The sequence below is a fragment of the Heptranchias perlo genome, chromosome 15, assembly GCF_035084215.1.
Source record: "Heptranchias perlo isolate sHepPer1 chromosome 15, sHepPer1.hap1, whole genome shotgun sequence".
In the NCBI taxonomy this organism is placed as follows: Eukaryota; Metazoa; Chordata; class Chondrichthyes; order Hexanchiformes; family Hexanchidae; genus Heptranchias; species Heptranchias perlo.
The window spans coordinates 36,167,194-36,188,425 of NC_090339.1; the positions used below are offsets into that span (position 1 = coordinate 36,167,194).

General features: G+C 47.2%; 1 protein-coding gene across 2 annotated transcripts in view; it reads left to right on the top strand.

Annotated features, from left to right (window-relative positions):
* The window catches only part of gdpd2 (glycerophosphodiester phosphodiesterase domain containing 2), an 84,950-nt gene that overhangs the window by 8,132 nt on the left and 55,586 nt on the right, over positions 1 to 21,232 (top strand). Inside the window, exons 1-2 of one of the 2 annotated variants that reach the window (XM_067997063.1) lie at positions 16,264 to 16,629; positions 17,334 to 17,492. In XM_067997063.1, the coding sequence (XP_067853164.1) occupies positions 17,376 to 17,492 (117 nt within the window). In that variant the 5' untranslated portion in view covers positions 16,264 to 16,629; positions 17,334 to 17,375. Of the gene's footprint in view, positions 1 to 16,263; positions 16,630 to 17,333; positions 17,493 to 21,232 lie in introns of those variants that run through there. The other variant, XM_067997062.1, reaches the window with a different exon arrangement.

Genomic DNA, 21,232 nt, shown 5'->3' on the forward strand with positions numbered 1-21,232 from the left:
AGAACTGCCAGTTCTTGTGGTTTTTTTATATTCCATTCTTCTATTTGACCCTTTGTGCGCTGGGCACCTTTTTAGTATAAACTAGCTACTTTTATTCTCTTACAGTATTATCTTACACAGCTACTATTCCCATTATGTAAATTTACTGTTGCCCAATGCCAAGTTAGATGTACATGAAACAGGTGACAATAGCAAAGGTGGTGATTCTTTTTTCTTCCTTCACTCTGCCACTTTTCTCCCCTCTCCTCCTTCTCTCCTGCTGGCATTAACCCTGACTGGAGTCCGATTCCATGGGCACCACCAGTCTTCATTCTTCATATGTGAACCTAGTCGGTGTGTATCAGGCTATTCAGCTGTGGGTGAGTGCACACTCACACACACACAACTTCCAGCAGGAGTTACTGGAATAAGGAGTGGAAAATTCTGATCTTTTCCTCCCTAACCTTGGAGCACTGAGTTCATCAGTAGAGCGTCAACTGCTGACCTGGCCAATATTCAGTATTCTATTATTCCAGACCAACTGGCAGGCATGATAAAAGGAGAAATCTACAAATGCTGGAAATACAGAAATAGAAACAGAAAATAGTAGAAATGTAGGTCCACCAGCACCTGAAAAGAGAAAGACAGGTGAATGTTTTGGGTGTAGATTTGAATATCTTCAAATGATCAGGCAGTAAGGTATGAACATGTGGCCTGTGAGTTGCGAGCCTGAGGGCAGAAGTAGATCTTAGGTATGTGATATTAGTGAACTACTAAAGAAACAAAAGCAGATCAAATTACTGACAACAGGAGCAGTATTCTGCCGAATCTTGTTCCTGCACAATTTTTGTTTATCCCATGGGCTATATAACTCATTACCACAGAGACATTGAGAAATAATGGTTTAAATTTGCATCAAGTGTCAGGATTTTCCATAGCACAAAAATGTGCTCTTTCTAAATGTCTCCGTCTTTGTCACTCTTTTAGTATGATGTGGAGATGCTGGTGATGGACTGGGGTTGACAATTGTAAACAATTTTACAACACCAAGTTATAGTCCAACAAATTTTGTTGTCAACTTATGTGTCATCTACTCTTTTAGTAGATGGATACAAATTGTCCACAGAGATTACATCAGAATGGACGGTCCAGACAGATGCAATATGGGAGGTTTATATATTACTAGTTAGAAACATAGTAAATAGGAGCAGGAGTAGGCATTCGGCCCTTCGAGCCTGCTCTGCCATTTATTATGATCATGGCTGATCCTCTATCTGAATATCATATTCCCCTTCCCTCCCCTACCCCTTGATGCCTTTTGTGTCTAGAAATCTATCTGTCTATCTGTCTCCTTCTTAAATATATTCAGTGACTTGGCCTCCACAGCTTTCTGTAGTAGAGAATTCCATAGGTTCACCACCGTCTGAGTGAAGAAATTTCTCCTCATCTCAGTCCTAAATGTCCTACCCCGTATCCTGAGACTGTGACCCCTCGTTCTAGACCCCCCAGCCAGGGGAAACATCCTCCCTGCATCCAGTCTGTCTAGCCCGGTCAGAATTTTATACGTTTCAATGAGATCCCCTCTCAGTCTTCAAAACTGTAGTGAATACAGGCCTAGTTGACCCATTCTCTTCTCATACGACAGTCCTGCCATCCCAGGAATCAGTCCGGTGAATCTTCGCTGCTCTCCCTCTGTGGCAAGTGTATCCTTTCTTAGGTAAGGAGACCAAAACTGCACACAATACTCCAGGAGTGATCTCACCAAGGCCTTATATAACTGCAGTAAGACATCCTTGCTCCTGTATTCAGATCCTCTTGCAATGAAAGCCAACATACCATTTGCCTTCCTAACTGCTTGCTGCACCTGCATGTTTGCTTTCAGTGACTGGTGTACAAGGACACACGGGTCCCTTTGTACATCAACATTTCTCAATCTATCATCACTTAAATGATACTCTGCCTTTCTGTTTTTCCTTCCAAAGCGGATAACTTCACATTTATCTACGTTATACTGCATCTGCCATGTACTTGCCCACTCACTCAACTTGTCTAAATCGCCTTGAAGCCTCTTTGCATCCTCCTCACAACTCACAATCCCACCTAGTTTTGTGTCATCAGCAAACTTGGAAATATTACATTTGATTCCCTCATCCAAATCACTAATATATATTGTGAATAGCTGGGGCCCAAGCACTGATCCCTGCAGTACCCCACTAGTCACTGCCTGCCACCCCCAAAAAAGATCCATTTATTCCTACTCTCTGTTTCCTGTCTGTTAACCAATTTTCAATCCATGCCAGTATATTACCCCCAATCCCATGTGCTTTAATTTTGCGCACTAACCTCTTACGTGGGACTTTACTAAGGGCCTTCTGAAAATCCAAATACACCACATCCACTGGTTCTCCCTTATCTATTCTACCAGTTACATCCTCAAAAAACTCCAGTAGGTTTGTCAAACACGATTTCCCTTTCATAAATCTATGTTGACTTTGTCGAATCCCATTGATATTTTCTAAGTGTCCTGTTATCACATCCTTTATAACAGACTCTAGAATTTTCTCTACTACTGATGTTAGGCTAACCAATCTGTGGTTCCCTGTTTTCTTTCTCCCTCCTTTTTTAAATAGTGAGGTTACATTTGCCACCCTCCAATCTGCAGGAACTGTTCTTTTTTTTTATTCGTTCACGGGATGTGGGCATCGCTGGCGAGGCCAGCATTTATTGCCCATCCCTAATTGCCCTCGAGAAGGTGGTGGTGAGCCGCCTTCTTGAACCGCTGCAGTACGTGTGGTGACGGTTCTCCCACAGTGCTGTTAGGAAGGGAGTTCCAGGATTTTGACCCAGCGACGATTAAGGAACGGCGATATATTTCCAAGTCGGGATGGTATGTGACTTGGAGGGGAACGTGCAGGTGGTGTTGTTCCCATGTGCCTGCTGCTCTTGTCCTTCTAGATGGTAGAGGTCGCGGGTTTGGGAGGTGCTGTCGAAGAAGCCTTGGCGAGTTGCTGCAGTGCATCCTGTGTTTGGTACACACTGCAGCCACAGTGCGCCGGTGGTGAAGGGAGTGAATGTTTAGGGTGGTGGATGGGGTGCCAATCAAGCAGGTTGCTTTATCTTGGATGGTGTCGAGCTTCTTGAGTGTTGTTGGAGCTGCACTCATCCAGGCAAGTGGAGAGTATTCCATCACACTCCTGACTTGTGCCTTGTAGATGGTGGAAAGGCTTTGGGGAGTCAGGAGGTGAGTCACTCGCCGCAGAATACCCAGCCTCTGACCTGCTCTTGTAGGCACAGTATTTATATGGCTGGTGCAGTGAAGTTTCTGGTCAATGGTGACCCCCAGGATGTTGATGGTGGGGGATTCGGCGATGGTAATGCCGTTGAATGTCAAGGGGAGGTGGTTAGACTCTCTCTTGTTGGAGATGGTCATTGCCTGGCACTTATCTGGCGCAAATGTTACTTGCCACTTATCAGCCCAAGCCTGGATGTTGTCCAGGTCTTGCTGCATGTGGGCTTGGACTGCTTCATTATTTGAGGGGTTGCAAATGGAACTGAATACTGTGCAGTCATCAGCGAACATCCCCATTTCTGACCTTATGATGGAGGGAAGGTCATTGATGAAGCAGCTGAAGATGGTTGGGCCTGGGACACTGCCCTGAGGAACTCCTACAGCAGTGTCCTGGGGCTGAGATGATTGGCCTCCAACAACCACTACGATCTTCCTTTGTGCTAGGTATGACTCCAGCCACTGGAGAGTTTTCCCCCTGATTCCCATTGACTTCAATTTTATTAGGGCTCCTTGGTGCCACACTCGGTCAAATACTGCCTTGATGTCAAGGGCAGTCACTCTTACCTCACCTCTGGAATTCAGCTCTTTTGTCCACGTTTGGACCAAGGCTGTAATGAGGTCTGGAGCCGAGTGGTCCTGGCGGAACCCAAACTGAGCATCGGTGAGCAGGTTATTGGTGAGTAAGTGCCGCTTGATAGCACTGTCGACGACACCTTCCATCACTTTGCTGATGATTGAGAGTAGACTGATGGGGCCCTAATTGGCCGGATTGGATTTGTCCTGCTTTTTGTGGACAGGACATACCTGGGCAATTTTCCACATTGTCGGGTAGATGCCAGTGTTGTAGCTGTGCTGGAACAGCTTGGCTAGAGGCGCAGCTAGTTCTGGAGCACAAGGCTTCAGCACTACAGCTGGGATGTTGTCGGGGCCCATAGCCTTTGCTGTATCCAGTGCACTCAGCCGTTTCTTGATATCACGTGGAGTGAATTGAATTGGCTGAAGAATGGCTTCCATGATGGTGGGGATATCGGGAGGAGGCTGAGATGGATCATCCACTCGGCACTTCTGGCTGAAGATGGTTGCAAACGCTTCAGCCTTGTCTTTTGCACTCACGTGCTGGACTCCGCCATCATTGAGGATGGGGATGTTTGCAGAGCCTCCTCCTCCCGTTAGTTGTTTAATTGTCCACCACCATTCACGACTGGATGTGGCAGGACTGCAGAGCTTTGATCTGATCCGTTGGTTGTGGAATCGCTTAGCTCTGTCTGTAGCATGTTGCTTCCGCTGTCTAGCATGCATGTAGTCCTGAATTGTAGCTTCACCAGGTTGGCACCTCATTTTTAGGTACGCCTGGTGCTGTTCCTGGCATGCTCTTCTACACTCCTCATTGAACCAGGGTTGGTCCCCTGGCTTGTTGGTAATGGTAGAGTGAGGAATATGCCGGGCCATGAGGTTACAGATTGTGCTGGAATACAATTCTGCTGCTGCTGGCCCACAGCGCCTCATGGATGCCCAGTTTTGAGCTGCCAGATCTGTTCTGAATCTATCCCATTTAGTACGGTGGTAGTGCCACACAACACGTTGAATGGTGTCCTCAGTGCAAAGACGGGACTTCATCTCCACGAGGACTGTACGTTGGTCACTTCTTCCAATACTGTCATGGACAGATGCATTTGCGACAGGTAGATTGGTGAGGACGAGGTCAAGTAAGTTTTGGTAGATTGGTGAGGACGAGGTCAAGTAAGTTTTTCCCTCGTGTTGATTCGCTCACCACCTGCCGCAGGCCCAGTCTGGCAGCTATGTCCTTCAGGACTCGGCCAGCTCGGTCAGTAGTGGTGCTACCAAGCCACTCTTGGTGATGGACATTGAAGTCCCCCACCCAGAGTACCTTTTGTGCCCTTGCTACCCTCAGTGCTTCCTCAACATGGAGGAGGACTGATTCATCAGCTGAGGGAGGACGGTAGGTGGTAATCAGCAGGAGGTTTCCTTGCCCATGTTTGACCTGATGCCATGAGATTTCATGGGGTCCAGAGTCGATGTTGTGTACTCCCAGGGCCACTCCCTCCTGACTGTATATCACTACCGCCACCTCTGGTGGGTCTGTCCTGCCGGTGGGACAGGACATACCCAGGGATAGTGATGGAAGAATCTGGGACGTTGGCTGAAAGGTATGATTCTGTGAGTATGGCTATGTCAGGCTGTTGCTTGACTAGTCTGTGGGACAGCTCTCCCAATTTTGGCACAAGTCCCCAGATGTTAGTAAGGAGGACCTTGCAGGGTCGACTGGGCTTTGTTTGCCGTTGTCGTGTCTGGTGCCTCGTGGTCCGATGCCAGGTGGTCCGTCCGGTTTTATTCTTATTATGACTTTTCGTAGTGAGATTTTACAACTGAATGGCTTGCTAGGCCATTTCAGAGGGCAATTAAGAATCAACCACATTGCTGTGGGTCTGGAGTCACATATAGGCCAGACCGGGTAAGGACGGCAGGTTTCCTTCCCTAAAGGGCATTAGTGAACCAGATGGGTTTTTACGATAATCCGGTAGTTTCATGACCATCATTACTGATACTAGTATTTTAATTCCAGATTTTATTTAATTAATTGAATTTAAATTCACCAGCTGTCGTGGCAGGATTTGAACTCATGACTCTGGATTTTAGTCCAGGCCTTTGGATTACTAGTCTAGTAACATAACCACTATGCTACCGTACCCGTTTTCCATAATTTATAGAATTTTGGAAGATGACAACCAATGCATCCACTATTTCCATGGCTACCTCTTTTAGTACTCTGGGATGCAGATTAACAGGCCCTGGGGATTTCATTCCAATTTATCTCTCCAGCACTTTTTTTTTACTAGTACTAATTTCCTTTAATTGCTCCTTCTCGCTAAACCCTTGGTTCCCTAGCATTTCTGGGATGTTATTTGTGTCCTCTTCCATGAAGACAGAACCAAAGTATTTGTTTAATTGCTCTACCATTTCCTTGTTCCCCATTATAAATTCTCCCATTTCTGACTGTAAGGGACCTACGTTTGTCTTCACTAATCTTTTTCTTTTTACATACTGCATAACTGATATGGGGGTGGGGAGGGGGGGTGAAATACGTCTTGGACGGGATCGCAAATTGGGCGATAGCGAATCAGCAGCCTGTTTTACATTTCCTGCCTTTAAATTTGGCACATGTCTACACAGCACTGCTTGATGTCTGATGTCCACTCTTATATGACAAAGCTTCACAACAGCGAGCTGCTTTTACAACAGCAGGTGAAGTATTGAGGTTCACTGTTGAGGTGGGAATTTTGGAGAGTAACAGCTCCTGTACCTATTAAAACAGTGTGCTTGTATGTGTTTGATTACATCTGTGTGTTTGTGTTTTTTTTAAATTCGTCTGTGGGATGTGGGCGTCGCTGGCGAGGCCAGCATTTATTGCCCATCCCTAATTGCCCTTGAGAAGGTGGTGGTGAGCCGCCTTCTTGAACCGCTGCTGTCCGTGTGGTGAAGGTTCTCCCACAGTGCTGTTAGGAAGGGAGTTCCAGGATTTTGTGTGCGTATATATACGTTGAGTTACATCGAATCTACAGCACAGAAACAGGCCATTCGGCCCAACTGGTCTATGCCGGAGTTCGTGCTCCACACGAGCCTCCTCCTCCCTATTTCATCTAACCCTATCAGCATACCCTTCTATTCCTTTCTCCCTCGTGCGCTTATCTAGCTTCCCCTTAAATGCATCTATGCTATTTGCCTCAATTACTCCTTGTGGTAGTGCATTCCACATTCTTACTACTCTTTGGGTAAAGAAATTTCTCCTGAATTCCTATTGGATGTATTAGTCACTATCTTATATTTATGACCTCTAGTTTTGGACTCACCCACAAGTGGAAACATTTTCTCTACGTCTATCCGATCGAACCCTTTCATTATCTTAAAGACCTCTATCAGGTTACCCCTCAGCCTTCTCTTTTCTAGCGAAAAGAGCCCCAGCCTGTTCAGCCTTTCCTGATAAGTATATCCTCTCAGTTCTAATATCATCCTTGTGAATCTTTTTGCACCTTCTCCGATGCCTCTATATCCTTTTTATAATATGGAGACCAGAACTGTGCACAGCGCTCCAAGTGTGGTCTAACCAAGGTTCTATACAAGTTCAGCATAACTTCTCTGCTTTTCAATTCTTTTTTTTATTCGTTCATGGAATGTGGGCGTCGCTGGCGCGGCCGGCATTTATTGCCCATCCCTAATTGCCCTTGAGAAGGTGGTGGTGAGCCGCCTTCTTGAACCGCCGTAGTCCGTGTGGTGACGGTTCTCCCACAGTCCTGTTAGGAACGGAGTTCCAGGATTTTGACCCAGCGACGATGAAGGAACGGCAATATATTTCCAAGTCAGGATGGTGTGTGACTTGGAGGGGAACGTACAGGAGGTGTTGTTCCCATGTACCTGCTGCTCTTGTCCTTCTAGGTGGTAGAGGTCGCGGGTTTGGGAGGTGTTGTCGAAGAAGCCTTGGCGAGTTGCTGCAGTGTATCCTGTGGATGGTACACACTGCAGCCACTGTGCGCCAGTGGTGAAGGGAGTGAATGTTTAGGGTGGTGGATGGGGTGCCAATCAAGCGGGCTGCTTTATCTTGGATGGTGTTGAGCTTCTTGAGTGTTGTTGGAGCTGCACTCATCCAAGCAAGTGGAGAGTATTCCTTCACACTCCTGACTTGTGCCTTGTAGATGGTGGAAAGGCTTTAGGGAGTCAGGAGGTGAGTCACTCGCCGCAGAATACCCAGCCTCTGACCTGCTCTCGTAGCCACAGTATTTATATGGCTGGTGCAGTGAAGTTTCTGGTCAATGGTGACCCCCAGGATGTTGATGGTGGGGGATTCGGCGATGGTAATGCCATTGAATGTCAAGGGGAGGTGGTTAGACTCTCTCTTGTTGGAGATGGTCATTGCCTGGCACTTATCTGGCGTGAATGTTACTTGCCACTTATGAGCCCAAGCCTGGATGTTGTCCAGGTCTTGCTGCATGTGGGCTCGGACTGCTTCATTATTTGAGGGGTTGCGAATGGAACTGAACACTGTGCAATTATCAGCGAACATCCCCATTTCTGACCTTATGTTGGAGGGAAGGTCATTGATGAAGCAGCTGAAGATGGTTGGGCCTAGGACACTGCCCTGAGGAACTCCTACAGCAATGTCCTGGGGCTGAGATGATTGGCCTCCAACAACCACTACGATCTTCCTTTGTGCTAGGTATGACTCCAGCCACTGGAGAGTTTTCCCCCTGATTCCCATTGACTTCAATTTTATTAGGGCTCCTTGGTGCCACACTCGGTCAAATGCTGCCTTGATGTCAAGGGCAGTCACTCTCACCTCACCTCTGGAATTCAGCTCTTTTGTCCATGTTTGGACCAAGGCTGTAATGAGATCTGGAGCTGAGTGGTCCTGCGGAACCCAAACTGAGCACCGGTGAGCTGGTTATTGGTGAGTAAGTGCCGCTTGATAGCACTGTCGACGACACCTTCCATCACTTTGCTGATGATTGAGAGTAGACTGATGGGGTGGTAATTGGCTGGATTGGATTTGTCCTGCTTTTTGTGGATAGGACATACCTGGGCAATTTTCCACATTGTCGGGTAGATGCCAGTGTTGTAGCTGTACTGGAACAGCTTGACTGGAGACGCAGCTAGTTCTGGAGCACAAGACTTCAGCACTACAGCTGGGATGTTGTCGGGGCCCATAGCCTTTGCTGTATCCCTCTAGAAATGAATCCCAGTGCTTGGTTTGCCTTTTTTATGGTCATATTAACATGTGTCGCTACTTTTAATGATTTGTATCTGTACCCTGATATCCATTTGCTCCTCTATCCCATTTAAACTCTTGTTATCCAAGCAATATGCGGCCTCCTTATTCTTCCTACCACAATGCACCACCTCACTCTTAGCTAATGCTTATCCAATCTCTTTGCTTTCCTAATTGTTTTTTTGACTTCTTTCCTAACCTCTTCGTATTCCCTTTTGTCATCCTCTCCTTTATTGACTATGTACTTAGAGTATGCTTTTTTCTTTAGTTTCAATTTTACTCTTATCTCTTTCTTCATCCATGGTGTTTCATTGTTGGTTAGTTTGTTCTTGTTTTTTAGAGGAATATATTTCTCCTGAACTCTTTTGATCACCATTTTAAATATTTCCCACTGCTGTTCTACTTCTTTGTCTTTCAAAATTTTTTTCCAGTTTACCTTCCATTCTCATCCCCTCAAAATTAGCTTCTTTCCAATGTATCATCTTGGTCTTTGTCTTACTTATGTCTTTCTCAATCATTGTTTTAAACCTTATTATGTTATGATCACTAGTGCCTAAATGTTCCCCAAGCTTACTTCTCTTATCTGCTCTGATTCATTTCCCATTACTGGATCCAGCAGTGATTCCTCGCTTGTTGGGCTTTTCACATACTGGGTAAGAAAGCAGTCCTGAACACACTGTAAAAAGTCCATTCCCCTTTCCCCTTTCCCTACCACTTCCTGCCAGTTTATTTGGGGGTAGTTGAAATCTCCCATGATTATTAATCAATGTTTTTTTACTAATTTCATAGATTTGCCTACATATTTCTTCCCCCACTTCCCCTCCACTATTCGGTGGTCTGTAGAATATACCTATTAACATGATCGATCCCTTCTTATCCTTTGTCTCAATCCAGATGGATTCTGTTTCTATCTTAATGTCACTTATGTCCCTTTTTTATTGCCATTATGTTGTCTCTAATTAGTACAGCTACCACCCCCTTCCCCTCCCCCCTCATAGATGCATGCATGTGTGGGCATTTTTGTGCGTCTATGTGTGTGAGTGAAAATATATGTGAGTGTGTGGATACGGATACAAATATATATACTTGTGAACTTGATGAACCAATCTTGTGCATAGGCATGACCAGTTGAATCTACAGGCCAGAACATATATACAGTGAGAGTGAACAGAGGAGTAACCTGTTTATATTGCTCATCTCTATAAACATAAGTCTCACCCACATTATGCTTCATAAAATATTTAATGTTACAAATGGCCTCCAATATTCACTGCCTGACTCAAAGGTTACACAAGCTGCAATCACTGCCCAGCTCAAATGTCATATAAGGCCATATTCAATGCCACGCTTGAGAACTATACAGGCCACATTCAATTTTATCAATTGTCTTCATTAATCTTAAAAATGGGTCACTTCAAAGTCTTCCCTGTTCCAAAGAAAACCAACCCCATCTTTCCTCATAATAAAATTCCTGATACCCAGAATCATCTTTGCTGCTCAACTCTGTACCCCCTCAAGGCAATAATGTCCTTCCCATGATTAAAGGACCAGAACTGCACACCAATCGTCCAGATCAGAGATTTCAGGCTGGAGGAATTGTGCCCCTGATGATAGGAAACAGATTGTTAGTAACAGTGGAATGGTTGACAAGTCTGGAATTCTTTCATCCATATCCTGGTGTATGACCAATGAAGCACTTTTGAAGAGTAGTCATTGTTGTAATGTAGAGAAACACGGCAGACAACGTACACACAGCAAGGGCCCTCAAACAGCAATGAGATAAATTACCAGATAATCTGTTTTAGTGAAGGTGGTTGAGGAATAAATATTAGCCAGGACACCAGGAAAACTCTCCTCCTTTTCTTCAAATAGTGCCATGGGATCTTTTACATCTTCCTGAGAGAGCAGATGGAGCCTCAATTTAACATCTCATCTGAAAGACAGCATCTCTGACAGTACAGCACCCCCTCAGTACTGTACTGTCAGACTAGATTATGTGCTCAAGTCTCTGGAGTGGAGTTTGAACCCACAACAATCTGACTCAGAGGTGAGTGTGCTGCCACTGACACACTAAGGGTAATATCTACCAGAAGCAAAAATAGAGAAAGCTGGAGATAATAGTTGGGCAGGTGCAGTGAGACAGAAACCTGGTGACAGTGAATGTCCACTTGTCTTTGGGTTTTGGCGTTTCTTTTAACTTGTAAAGTACAGTTGTTCCTGCTTAGATCACCAGCTAACATGGTAACATTGGGCGCTAAATTGGGCTGTGTAGCGGCCGTTGTTTCGGCGCTACACAGCCCCTCCAACATCCAAGATGGCGTCTTGGATGTGAACGCACGTTTCCTGCGTGACGTGCGCCAGACGCCATCTTGGTATAGGAGTTAGCACATGCGCTAACCCCGAACGCTGGAAGCATGTAAATAGAGAGAAAATGGCTGCAATCAGTGTGCAACGCTGATTTAAAGTGATGCACACAATTTTGGACCTTAACGCTCAACTCAATGCACAGTCTTATCCCCGACCATCTAAACGTTTCTAACAGTGCCTGAAGGACCCCCCACCGGCGCTATTTAAAGGGCCATGCAGGTGTTGCAGGTTAGTTGCTGGATTATTGCTTCTGGCTATTGGAGGAGTAGGAAGTGTTTTTTGAAGCTCCCTATTCTTATTCAGAGTTTCTAGACTACTTTTGAGAGTGCTTTGGCAGGTATTGCCTTACGGGTCGGGAAACTACAACCCTGGCGGAACAACATTCCTGGCAACCATGGGCGGTCTGCTAGGGCTCCCATTGGGCATTGAGCATGACTGGGAGCATGCAGAGAGGCCACGCTGCGAGGAGACGGAGGACGAGGAAGCGCAGGGCACTGAGCAGGAGGCCCTACCCAATGAGGGCCTTCAGGGATCAATTCTCTTCCCTCAACATGACCGAGGAGAATTGCAATCGACGCCTGAGGTTCACCAAGGAAGCCGTCACCGAGATCTGTCAACTGGTGCGGCCACAACTGCAGCCTCAGAGCAGGGCGAGGACAGCATTGCCTGTGGCTGTGAAGGTCACCGTGGCACTGAATTTCTTCGGCTCAGGAACATTTCAGGCCTCTGCTGGCGACATGTGCAACATCTAACAGTATGCAGTGCACTACTGCATAAGGGAAGTCACAGACGCACTGTACCACATGAGGAACAGGTTCATCACTTTTCCTCTCGACAGAGACAATCAAAACAAGCGAGCACTGGGGTTCGCCCACATTGCTGGCTTCCCCATGGTGCAGGATGTTATGGACTGCACACATATTGCCCTGCGTGCCCCGCACATCAACTCAGTCGTCTTCGTCAACCGAAAGGGCTTCCACTCCCTCAACGTGCAGCTGGTGTGCGACCACACGCATCGCATCTTGGCGGTCGATGCCCGCTACCCTGGGAGTAGTCACGACGCCTTCGTCATGCGGCAGTCCAACGTGCCAGCTATCTTTCATCCGACTCGGCAAGTCAAAGGCTGGCTAGTGGGCGACAAGGGCTATCCCCTCACGCCGTGGCTCATGACACCGGTCAGGAATCCACGCACACGTGCACAGCAGGCCTTTAATGAGAGCCATGCTGCCACACGCAACTTCGTGGAGCACACCATAGGCCTCCTCAAACAACGCTTTCACTGCCTAGACCGGTCTGGAGGAGCCTTGCAGTACTCCCCTGAGCGGGTGGGCAGATTCGTGGTGGCATGCTGCATGCTGCATAACCTCGCCATTGTGAGGGACCAGCCTTTGCCACCAATGACTGCAGAAGATCCTGAGCCAGAGGTGGAGGAGGAGGAGGCTGAGGAGGAAGAGGCGGAGGTGCAGGAGGAGGAAGAGGCTGAGGAGGAGGTGGTGGAGCCAGAAGAGGAGGTGGAGGAGGACGCAAGGGTGCAGCAGGAACCACACGCCTTGTCTGCAAGGGCTCTGCGTGCTCGCCTGATCCGTGCCCGGTATCAATAATTGGAACTACGTCCCCCAACTCGCCAACAATCCTACATTCCCCACCTTTCTGCTCCCACACGAAAATCAAATTGTCCCTCTCAGCTCATTGCATGAATGAAAACCATCACCAAATGCAAAATTAAACTCTCATTTATGGATTAATAAATGAAAATATGCAAACATAATAGAACTATTCACCCTTGTGCGTTCCCTTAATGCCTGTTGTCCGTGTGCCGTTACCTATCCTAGTGCTCCTACGAGGTGCTCCCCAGTGGCTGGAGCATGGGTGGTGGAAGGCTGCTGGCTTTCAATGGAGGAAGGTCCAGATGGCCTTGGAGGACGTCCTCGAGTAGCTCTGGGTCTGGAGGGCCCGGCTTCAGACTGCACCATCTCAGCATGGGCTGCAGCAATCTGGCCTGGCTGGCTGACAGGCAACAACAGGGGCACTGGCGGAGTGGCAGGGGTTGGAGCAGGAATGCTGTCGTCCTGAGAGAGGACAGCATGTCTGACTGCCATGGCGCCACTGCCACTCTCCCAGGGCGGCGCCTCAGCAATCCAGGTGATCGGCTGGAGAACGGATTGCTGGAGTGCTGTGATGCCCTGGAAGCTCCTTTCCACATTGGTCCCCAGAGCCATGATAGCAGCAGTCTGAACTTCCAATGCAGCAGTTTGAACTGAAAATGCAGCAGTCAGACCTTGGATGGCAGATGTTTGTGCTGCAATGGATGCTGTGAAATCAGTCATCAGACGCTGCATCATGGTGGGTTCCACAAGTGCGCTGATGGAGGTGACCACCCGTTCCATGTTGGAAAGGATGGGCTCCAAGCTCTGTGCAAAGCCCTGCGCCAAGTTGGAGCTGGACTCTTCCATGGACTCCTCCATTCTCATTATGCGCAGGCTTTCTGGCAGGCTTTCCAGTGCCCCAAGCATTTGTTGGTGTGTGCTCATCAGCCGTCTTCTGTAGCTTGCCCCATCGAAATCCTCATCTGACTCCTCTGCAGCAGAACTATTGAGCGACCTTGACCTCCGGCGAGTTGGCTCCTGTGGTATCCATTCCCTCTGCCCCGGCTCCTGCGCATTTGTGCTCGGTGTCTCACCACGTGCAGATCCCTCCTGTAACCTAACCTCTAAAGGACGCGCAATGTCAGTCTCTGAGCTGGTGGAAGCAAGTGTCAGATCGAGTGACGGTGTGGCTTCAGTGTCCTCCTCCTCCTCCTCGGGTGACGCCATGTGTTCTTGGGTATCTGCAATGACAAAGGGAAACAGGTTGAGTTGTGGAGTGGGGAGAGGAGCAAGTAAGAGGTGCATGCTGGCAGCAAATGCAACACATGAGTCAGAAAAGATTATGGGAGGAGGGAGATGTGGAAAAGAAAAAAGATCATTAGATATGCAGAGACCCCCTTGACCAGGACCTCCAGCCGCGGCTGCAGCAACGGCCCCCCCCAATGATCCTGAGCACCGTCTCCTCTAGGGGGTGAGGATGTGTAGATGTGCCTGTCCAGCCTCAGATCCCTCCTGCTGGCAGGTGTTATACGCCACCTTCTCCTGCAAGACAGAGGACAGTGTGTCAGTGAGTGTCCTGCAAGGTGTGTGGGTGATGTGCCTGTCATGGTCGAATAGCTGCCAGTTTGTGTGACTTGAGTGGTGGTCTGCAAGTGTGATATTATGTGCGTGTGAGGTGCAGCATTGCGTATGGATGGGCAGTGTTTGTTGGAGGGTGGGTGGGTGACGGGAGGTGTCGTGCGTGGAGTATTGGTGCAGTTGGTAGGATGTGCCACTTGGCATTTGCATTCACTCACCTTGACCACTCATGTCAAGTCATTACATTTCTTGCGGCACTGCACCCACGTGCGTGGTGCAATGCTCCTCGCATTCACCTCCTGTGCCACAGCCTGCCAATGCCTAGGCAGCTGTAGTCTAGACGATCTCCGGCCACCCTGCGGGTACAATGCTGCCCTCCTCTGGTCCACCCCTTCCAGAGCCTCCAGAGCATCATCCGAGAATCTTGGTGCCCGCTCTCTTGCTGATGCAGCTACTCGTGACGCCATTCTCCCTTCTCCTCCTTGGCTGTGTATCTGCCATTAGGAATGTGCCTGCACCTTTAAGTAGTGCAGGCAGCTGATGACGTGCGCTGGCCTCGCCCCATTTTCAACTTCCTCATTCTCCATGCAGCCTCTCAGCAGCGAGGGCTGCGTTTGCGGCACGGAGGTTTCAGGGTAAGTAGCAGGCAGCACGAATTTCATGTGCTGCCTGCGGAGGGTCCGCTTGGCACGGGGTGGTAGCGCATCGCTACCATCGCTCAGAACGGACCCTTATCCAATTTTGCCCCCTTTCTCTTCCCAGTGAACAACATTGCTGACTTTTCCTTGCTCAGCCTCCAACCACCATCCAAAAATGAGCACAAATCCTGTTGTTGTGTAATGCTATCCTTTTGTATATATAGCTGTGACCGCTGGATAATCTGATCTGTACAGTGGAATTTTTATTGTTATTTCTTTTCCTCCAATTTTCTCCCCTTCTGTCCTGGAGGTGCTTGCTTTTTCTGATTATGCAACTCCATAAGCACTGAATGCCATCCAGTAACAGCCCAACTGGCTATTCTTTATTTTGGAGCTGTGAGTGTGATCAGGCTATTCATCTATCACCAAGACCAATCTGCTACTCGCCCAGTGTCCACACACATGCACTTCCCAGCAGGAGTTACTGAAAGTGATCAGGAGTGGAACCATCACTGATTTTTCCCCTCCCTAGGCCAGGGGAGCTGAAGCCAAATGAAGACCCCCACAGCTTATATCAGCTAACTCAGCACAGACCAGGGATCCAAACTGGGGTATATATAATCTGTATGGCTCAGCTAGTCACTGCCTTAACCAGCTGAGCCATTGGGTAAGTCAATTTTATTGATCATTTTTTTTAGAAAAAAGCCCAGAAGCTAAATTTATATGAATAATTGGACTTTCCCACTCCCACGGATGAAAAATGACATTGTGCAATGTAAAAGTTTCTATGATTCACATGATAAAGACCGTTCCCTAATCCTTTAATGAACCAGCTTTTACTGGTGGGAAGAATCTGGCAGAAATAACATTCATGTCTGGTCAAGCACACACAGGGTGTGTCTGATATCATCTCAACACTCCCTTGTTATTGACATAGCCCCAATTCTGCAATTCTAGAAAAACTGGAGCTGCACACGGCCTTAGGGTGGGGACACCCGTGCTTGTAATGTGTGTGTATGGGAGGGGGTGGGGGAGGTTGCAATATAAGGCCTGTCCCGTATTCTGAGCAGACTACAGGCAGAAGAAAAGTTTGTCCAGACAGCTTGGCCTGTAGCTCACATGGCTGGGGACTGCAAATTCCAGTGAGGCCGCAGCTCTTAAAGGGCTGCAGCTCAAAATAAAAGAAAAAGTTGTGGTGCAGCAGAAAAGTGGACTAATGTGTTCACATCAGCACAGTGGACATGTGGGTGCGAATTCATTTCCTTTGATGCCGTATTTGAGACTGAAGGTCACTCTCCTGCAAAAGCACAGATGCCGGATGAATTGAGAGAGGTCATTAACCAAGTCAATGCAGCTACTCGGGGGTTCCATATACCTGGTTGCAAATGAATAACTATCAGAAGCACAGCAATGGTGAGTGTATTCCTCACGTTTGCACTTTTTTTATGGAACCCATCAAACCTAATTTTGGAACTGCTATATCTGTCTGCTGTGAAGTACCAATTTAAGCATTGTGCACAGCCATTGCCCACTGCGGCTAATTGCAAAAAGTTTTAAGTTGGGGCAAGAGACCCAATCCAATTTTCTTAAATCGTGAAAGAAATCAATAGGATAATTATAAAAGTTATTTGTACTCAACTAGAAGAGAACCAATGGCATGTTTCTAAACTGAAAAACTGCATGCTATACATAATAAATATGCACAGCTATTGCTTTATTGTACAGACTGCCACACAACACAATGAGTGCAGATCCATTTGTTACAGGCTTTCACATGGTAAGCTGGATGAAATTAATAGATTTTTCTGGTTTCTATTTTCTTACATTCTTTGGATCTCATTGCTTGGGTCATTATAACTTTAAACCTTGTGATTTAGTTCACTAAGCTGGGTATCAGTATTGATGCTTGCCTTATTTGTTTCTGACTGGGAGTTTAATGGGCTGGTGTCAATCTGGGTAATGTTGATCCCAAAATTCAAACCAACATCAGTTCTCTCCCATTTTGTTAAAAGCAGTAAGAGTGAATGGGATACAATCATTTCCACAATCTCTCTAATGGAACAGAATATTTTGTTCTGACATGTCTCTATTTTTCTTTATTTATTTTTTCCCCCTAGGACAGTGCAGTCAATGCCTGAGAACTAGAGAGATTGTGTTCGATGATGGAAAGGCACACGTTCCTTCAGTTGGTGAAGAAAAATCTTTGCTTACCTTCTATTACTGGCATTTATGGTTGCCAATGGAAACAGCATTCCCCACCTCATCCCAACAAAAAGGTACAATCCTGATTTCTGGAAAAAACTAATTCCTGTTTGGATTTTCCTTGTAAAATGAAATGCTTGATCAGTTGCCAGTTATCAGCTACAATATACAGACGTGGCTATTCCTTAACATGAATCATTAATAGTTTTCTTGCTGTGGTATACATAAATCATTGACACTGTCATTTTGAAATCCTGAACCTGTCTGTACATGAATTCACCCTATGACTTTCAACCCAATACTTAAACTCATCTTGTCCGACAGGGGATACTGCGGAGTAAAAAGTAAGGAACATTTTGGGAAACTAATGCAATTTTATTCGTTCATGGGACGTGGGCATCGCTGGCAAGGCCAGCATTTATTTCCCATCCCTAATTGCCCTTGAGAAGGTGGTGGTGAGCTGCCTTCTTGAACCGCTGCAGTCCGTGTGGTGAAGGTTCTCCCACAGTGCTGTTAGGAAGGGAGTTCCAGGATTTTGACCCAGCGACGATGAAGGAACAGCGATATATTTCCAAGTCGGGATGGTGTGTGACTTGGAGGGGAACGTGTAGGTGGTGTTGTTCCCATGTGCCTGCTGCCCTTCTCCTTCTAGGTGGTAGAGGTCGTGGGTTTGGGAGGTGCTGTCGAAGAAGCCTTGGCGAGTTGCTGCAGTGCATCCTGTGGATGGTACACACTGCAGCCACGGTGCGCCGTTGGTGAAGGGAGTGAATGTTTAGGGTGGTAGATGGGGTGCAAATCAGGCAGGCTGCTTTGTCTGGGATGGTGTTGAGCTACTTGAGTGTTGTTGGAGCTGCACTCATTCAGGCAAGTGGAGAATATTCCATCATGCTCCTGACTTGTGCCTTGTAGATGGTGGAAAGGCTTTGGGGAGTCAGGAGGTGAGTCACTCGCCACAGAATACCCAGCCCCTGACCTGCTCTTGTAGCCACAGTATTTATGTCCAGTTAAGTTTCTGATCAATAGTGACCCCCAGGATGGTGATGGTTGGGGATTTGGCGATGATAATGCCATTGAATGTCAAGGGGAGGTGGTTAGACTCTCTCTTGTTGGAGATGGTCATTCTCTGGTGCGAATGTTACTTGTCACTTATGAGCCCAAGCCTGGATGTTGTCCAGGTTTTGCTTTATGCGGGCATGGACTACTTCATTATTTGAGGGGTTGCGAATGAAACTGAACACTGTGCAAACACTGCCCTGAGGAATTCCTGCAGCAATGATTGGCCTCCAACAACCACTACCATCTTCCTTTGTGCTAGGTATGACTCCAGCCACTGGAGAGTTTCCCCTTGATTCCCACTGACTTCAATTTTACTAGGGCTCCTTGTTGCCACACTTGGTCAAATGCTGCCTTGATGTCAAGGGCAGTCACTCTCACCTCACCCCTGGAATTCAGCTCTTTTGTCCATGTTTGGACCAAGGCTGTAATGAGGTCTGGAGCCGAATGGTCCTGGCGGAACCCAAACTGAGCATTGGTGAGCAGGTTATTGGTGAGTAAGTGCCGCCTGATAACACTTTCGACAACACCTTCCACCACTTTGCTGATGACTGAGAGTAGGCTGATGGGGCGGTAATTAGCCGGGTTAGATTTGTCCTGCTTTTTGTGGACAGGACATACCTGGGCAATTTTCCACATTGTCGGGTAGATGCCAGTGTTGTAGCTGTATTGGAAGAGTTTGGCTAGAGGCGCGGCTGGTTCTGGAGTACAAGACTTCAGCACTACAGCCGGGATGTTGTCGGGGCCTTTGCTGTATCCAGTGCACTCAGCCGTTTCTTGATATCACGTGGAGTGAATCGAATTGGCTGAAGACTGGCTTCTGTGATGGTGGGAATATCGGGAGGAGGCCGAGATGGATCATCCACTCAGCACCTCTGGCTGAAGATGGTTGCAAACCATCGTTCTTGTCTTTTGCACTCACGTGCTGGACTCTGCCATCATTGAGATGGGGAAGTTTACAGAGTCTCCTCCTCCCATTAGTTGTTTAATTGTCCACCACCATTCATGACTGGATGTGGCAGAACTGCAGAGCTTTGATCTGATCCGTTAGCTCTGTCTGTAGCATATTGCTTCTGCTGTTTACCATGCATGTAGTCCTGTGTTGTAGCTTCACCAGATTGGCACCTCATTTTTAGGTACGCCTGGTGCTGCTCCTGGCATGCTCTTCTACACTCCTCATTGAACCAGGGTTGATCCCCTGGCTTGTTGGTAATGGTAGAGCGAGGAATATGCCGGGCCATGAGGTTACAGATTGTGTTGGAATAAAATTCTGCTGCTGATGGATGCCCAGTTTTCAGCTGCTAGATCTATTCTGAATCCATACCATTTAGCACGGTGGTAGTGCCATACAACACGTCGGATGGTGTCCTCAATGTGAAGATGGGACTTTGTCTCCACAAGGACTGTGCGGTGATCACTCCTACCAATACTGTAATGGACAGATGCATCTGCGACAGATAGATTGGTGAGGACGAGGTCAAGCAGGTTTTTCCCTCGTCATGGTTCGCTCACCACCTGCCACAGGCCCAGTCTGGCAGCTATGTCTTTCAGGACTTGGCCAGCTCGGTGAGTAGTGGTGCTACCGAGCCATTCTTGGTAATGGACATTGAAGTCCCCCACCCAGAGTATATTCTGTGGCCTTGCTACCCTCAGTGCTTCCTCCAAGTGGTGCTCAACATGGAGGAGGACTAATTCATCAGCTGAGGGAGGGCGGTAGGTGGTAATCAGCAGGTGGTTTCCTTGCCCATGTTTGACCTATGGCTTCAAACTGACTGGTAAACTGAATGCAGGTGGCCATATAAGATGCCCAGAATATCAACTCAATGGAATGTTTAAAATGAATGCACTTGACTTCTTCTTGAGAAACCTATTGATCTGTTCCAAACAATTTGACTGAGCAGTGATACAGGCACCTGTTACAGGACAGTGGTCATCACAGGAACAATCCAGTTGGTCCTTATTGGTCCACAATGACCACAACAAGCAGGTAAAGATTCAGATATCAGATCATAATGTATATTCTCTACAGATTCATGGATTAGTTAGCAGTACTTAACTTCAATCCTGAGTGTGTTGTGATCCTAGGAAAAAGGAATAACATAATACACCATTGACAAATAAAATACTGTTAAATAAAATGGGAGAATATAAGAGGGGTTTTCTGCTACTATGCACCAGGGATTTGGAAAATTTGGGGGAGAGTCGATGCATCAGGAACTGGTGTTTTCTGGCCTTGTTCACACTCCTGGCACATACAGACTTCCTAAAAAGTGCAAAAAACATGTAAATGAGGACAGAGATTCCTTCCCTGCATTTTTCATGGTTTACTCCTTAAACATGATGGGCGCTAAATTGGGCTGTGTAGCGCCCATTTTTTCGGCGCTACACGGCCTCTCCGATATCCAAGGTGGCGTCTTGGATGCGCACGCACGTTTCTTGCGTGACGTGCGCTAGACACCATCTTGGTATAGGAATTTGCGCAGGCGCAGATAAGGAACGCTGGAATCATGTAAAGTAGGGAGAAAATGCAACGCTGATTTAAAGTGATTGACACCATTATGGGACTTAACGCTCAACTCAATGCACAGTCTTAACCCCGACCATCTGAACATGTCTTAGAGTGCCTGGAGGACCCCCCACCAACGCTATTTAAAGGGACCATGCAGGATTTACAGGTTAGTGGCTGAGTTATTGCCTCTGGCTGCTGAGACATTTGTAACTGTTTTTGGAGGTCTCCTAGACTTCAATACTAGGTCGCGGT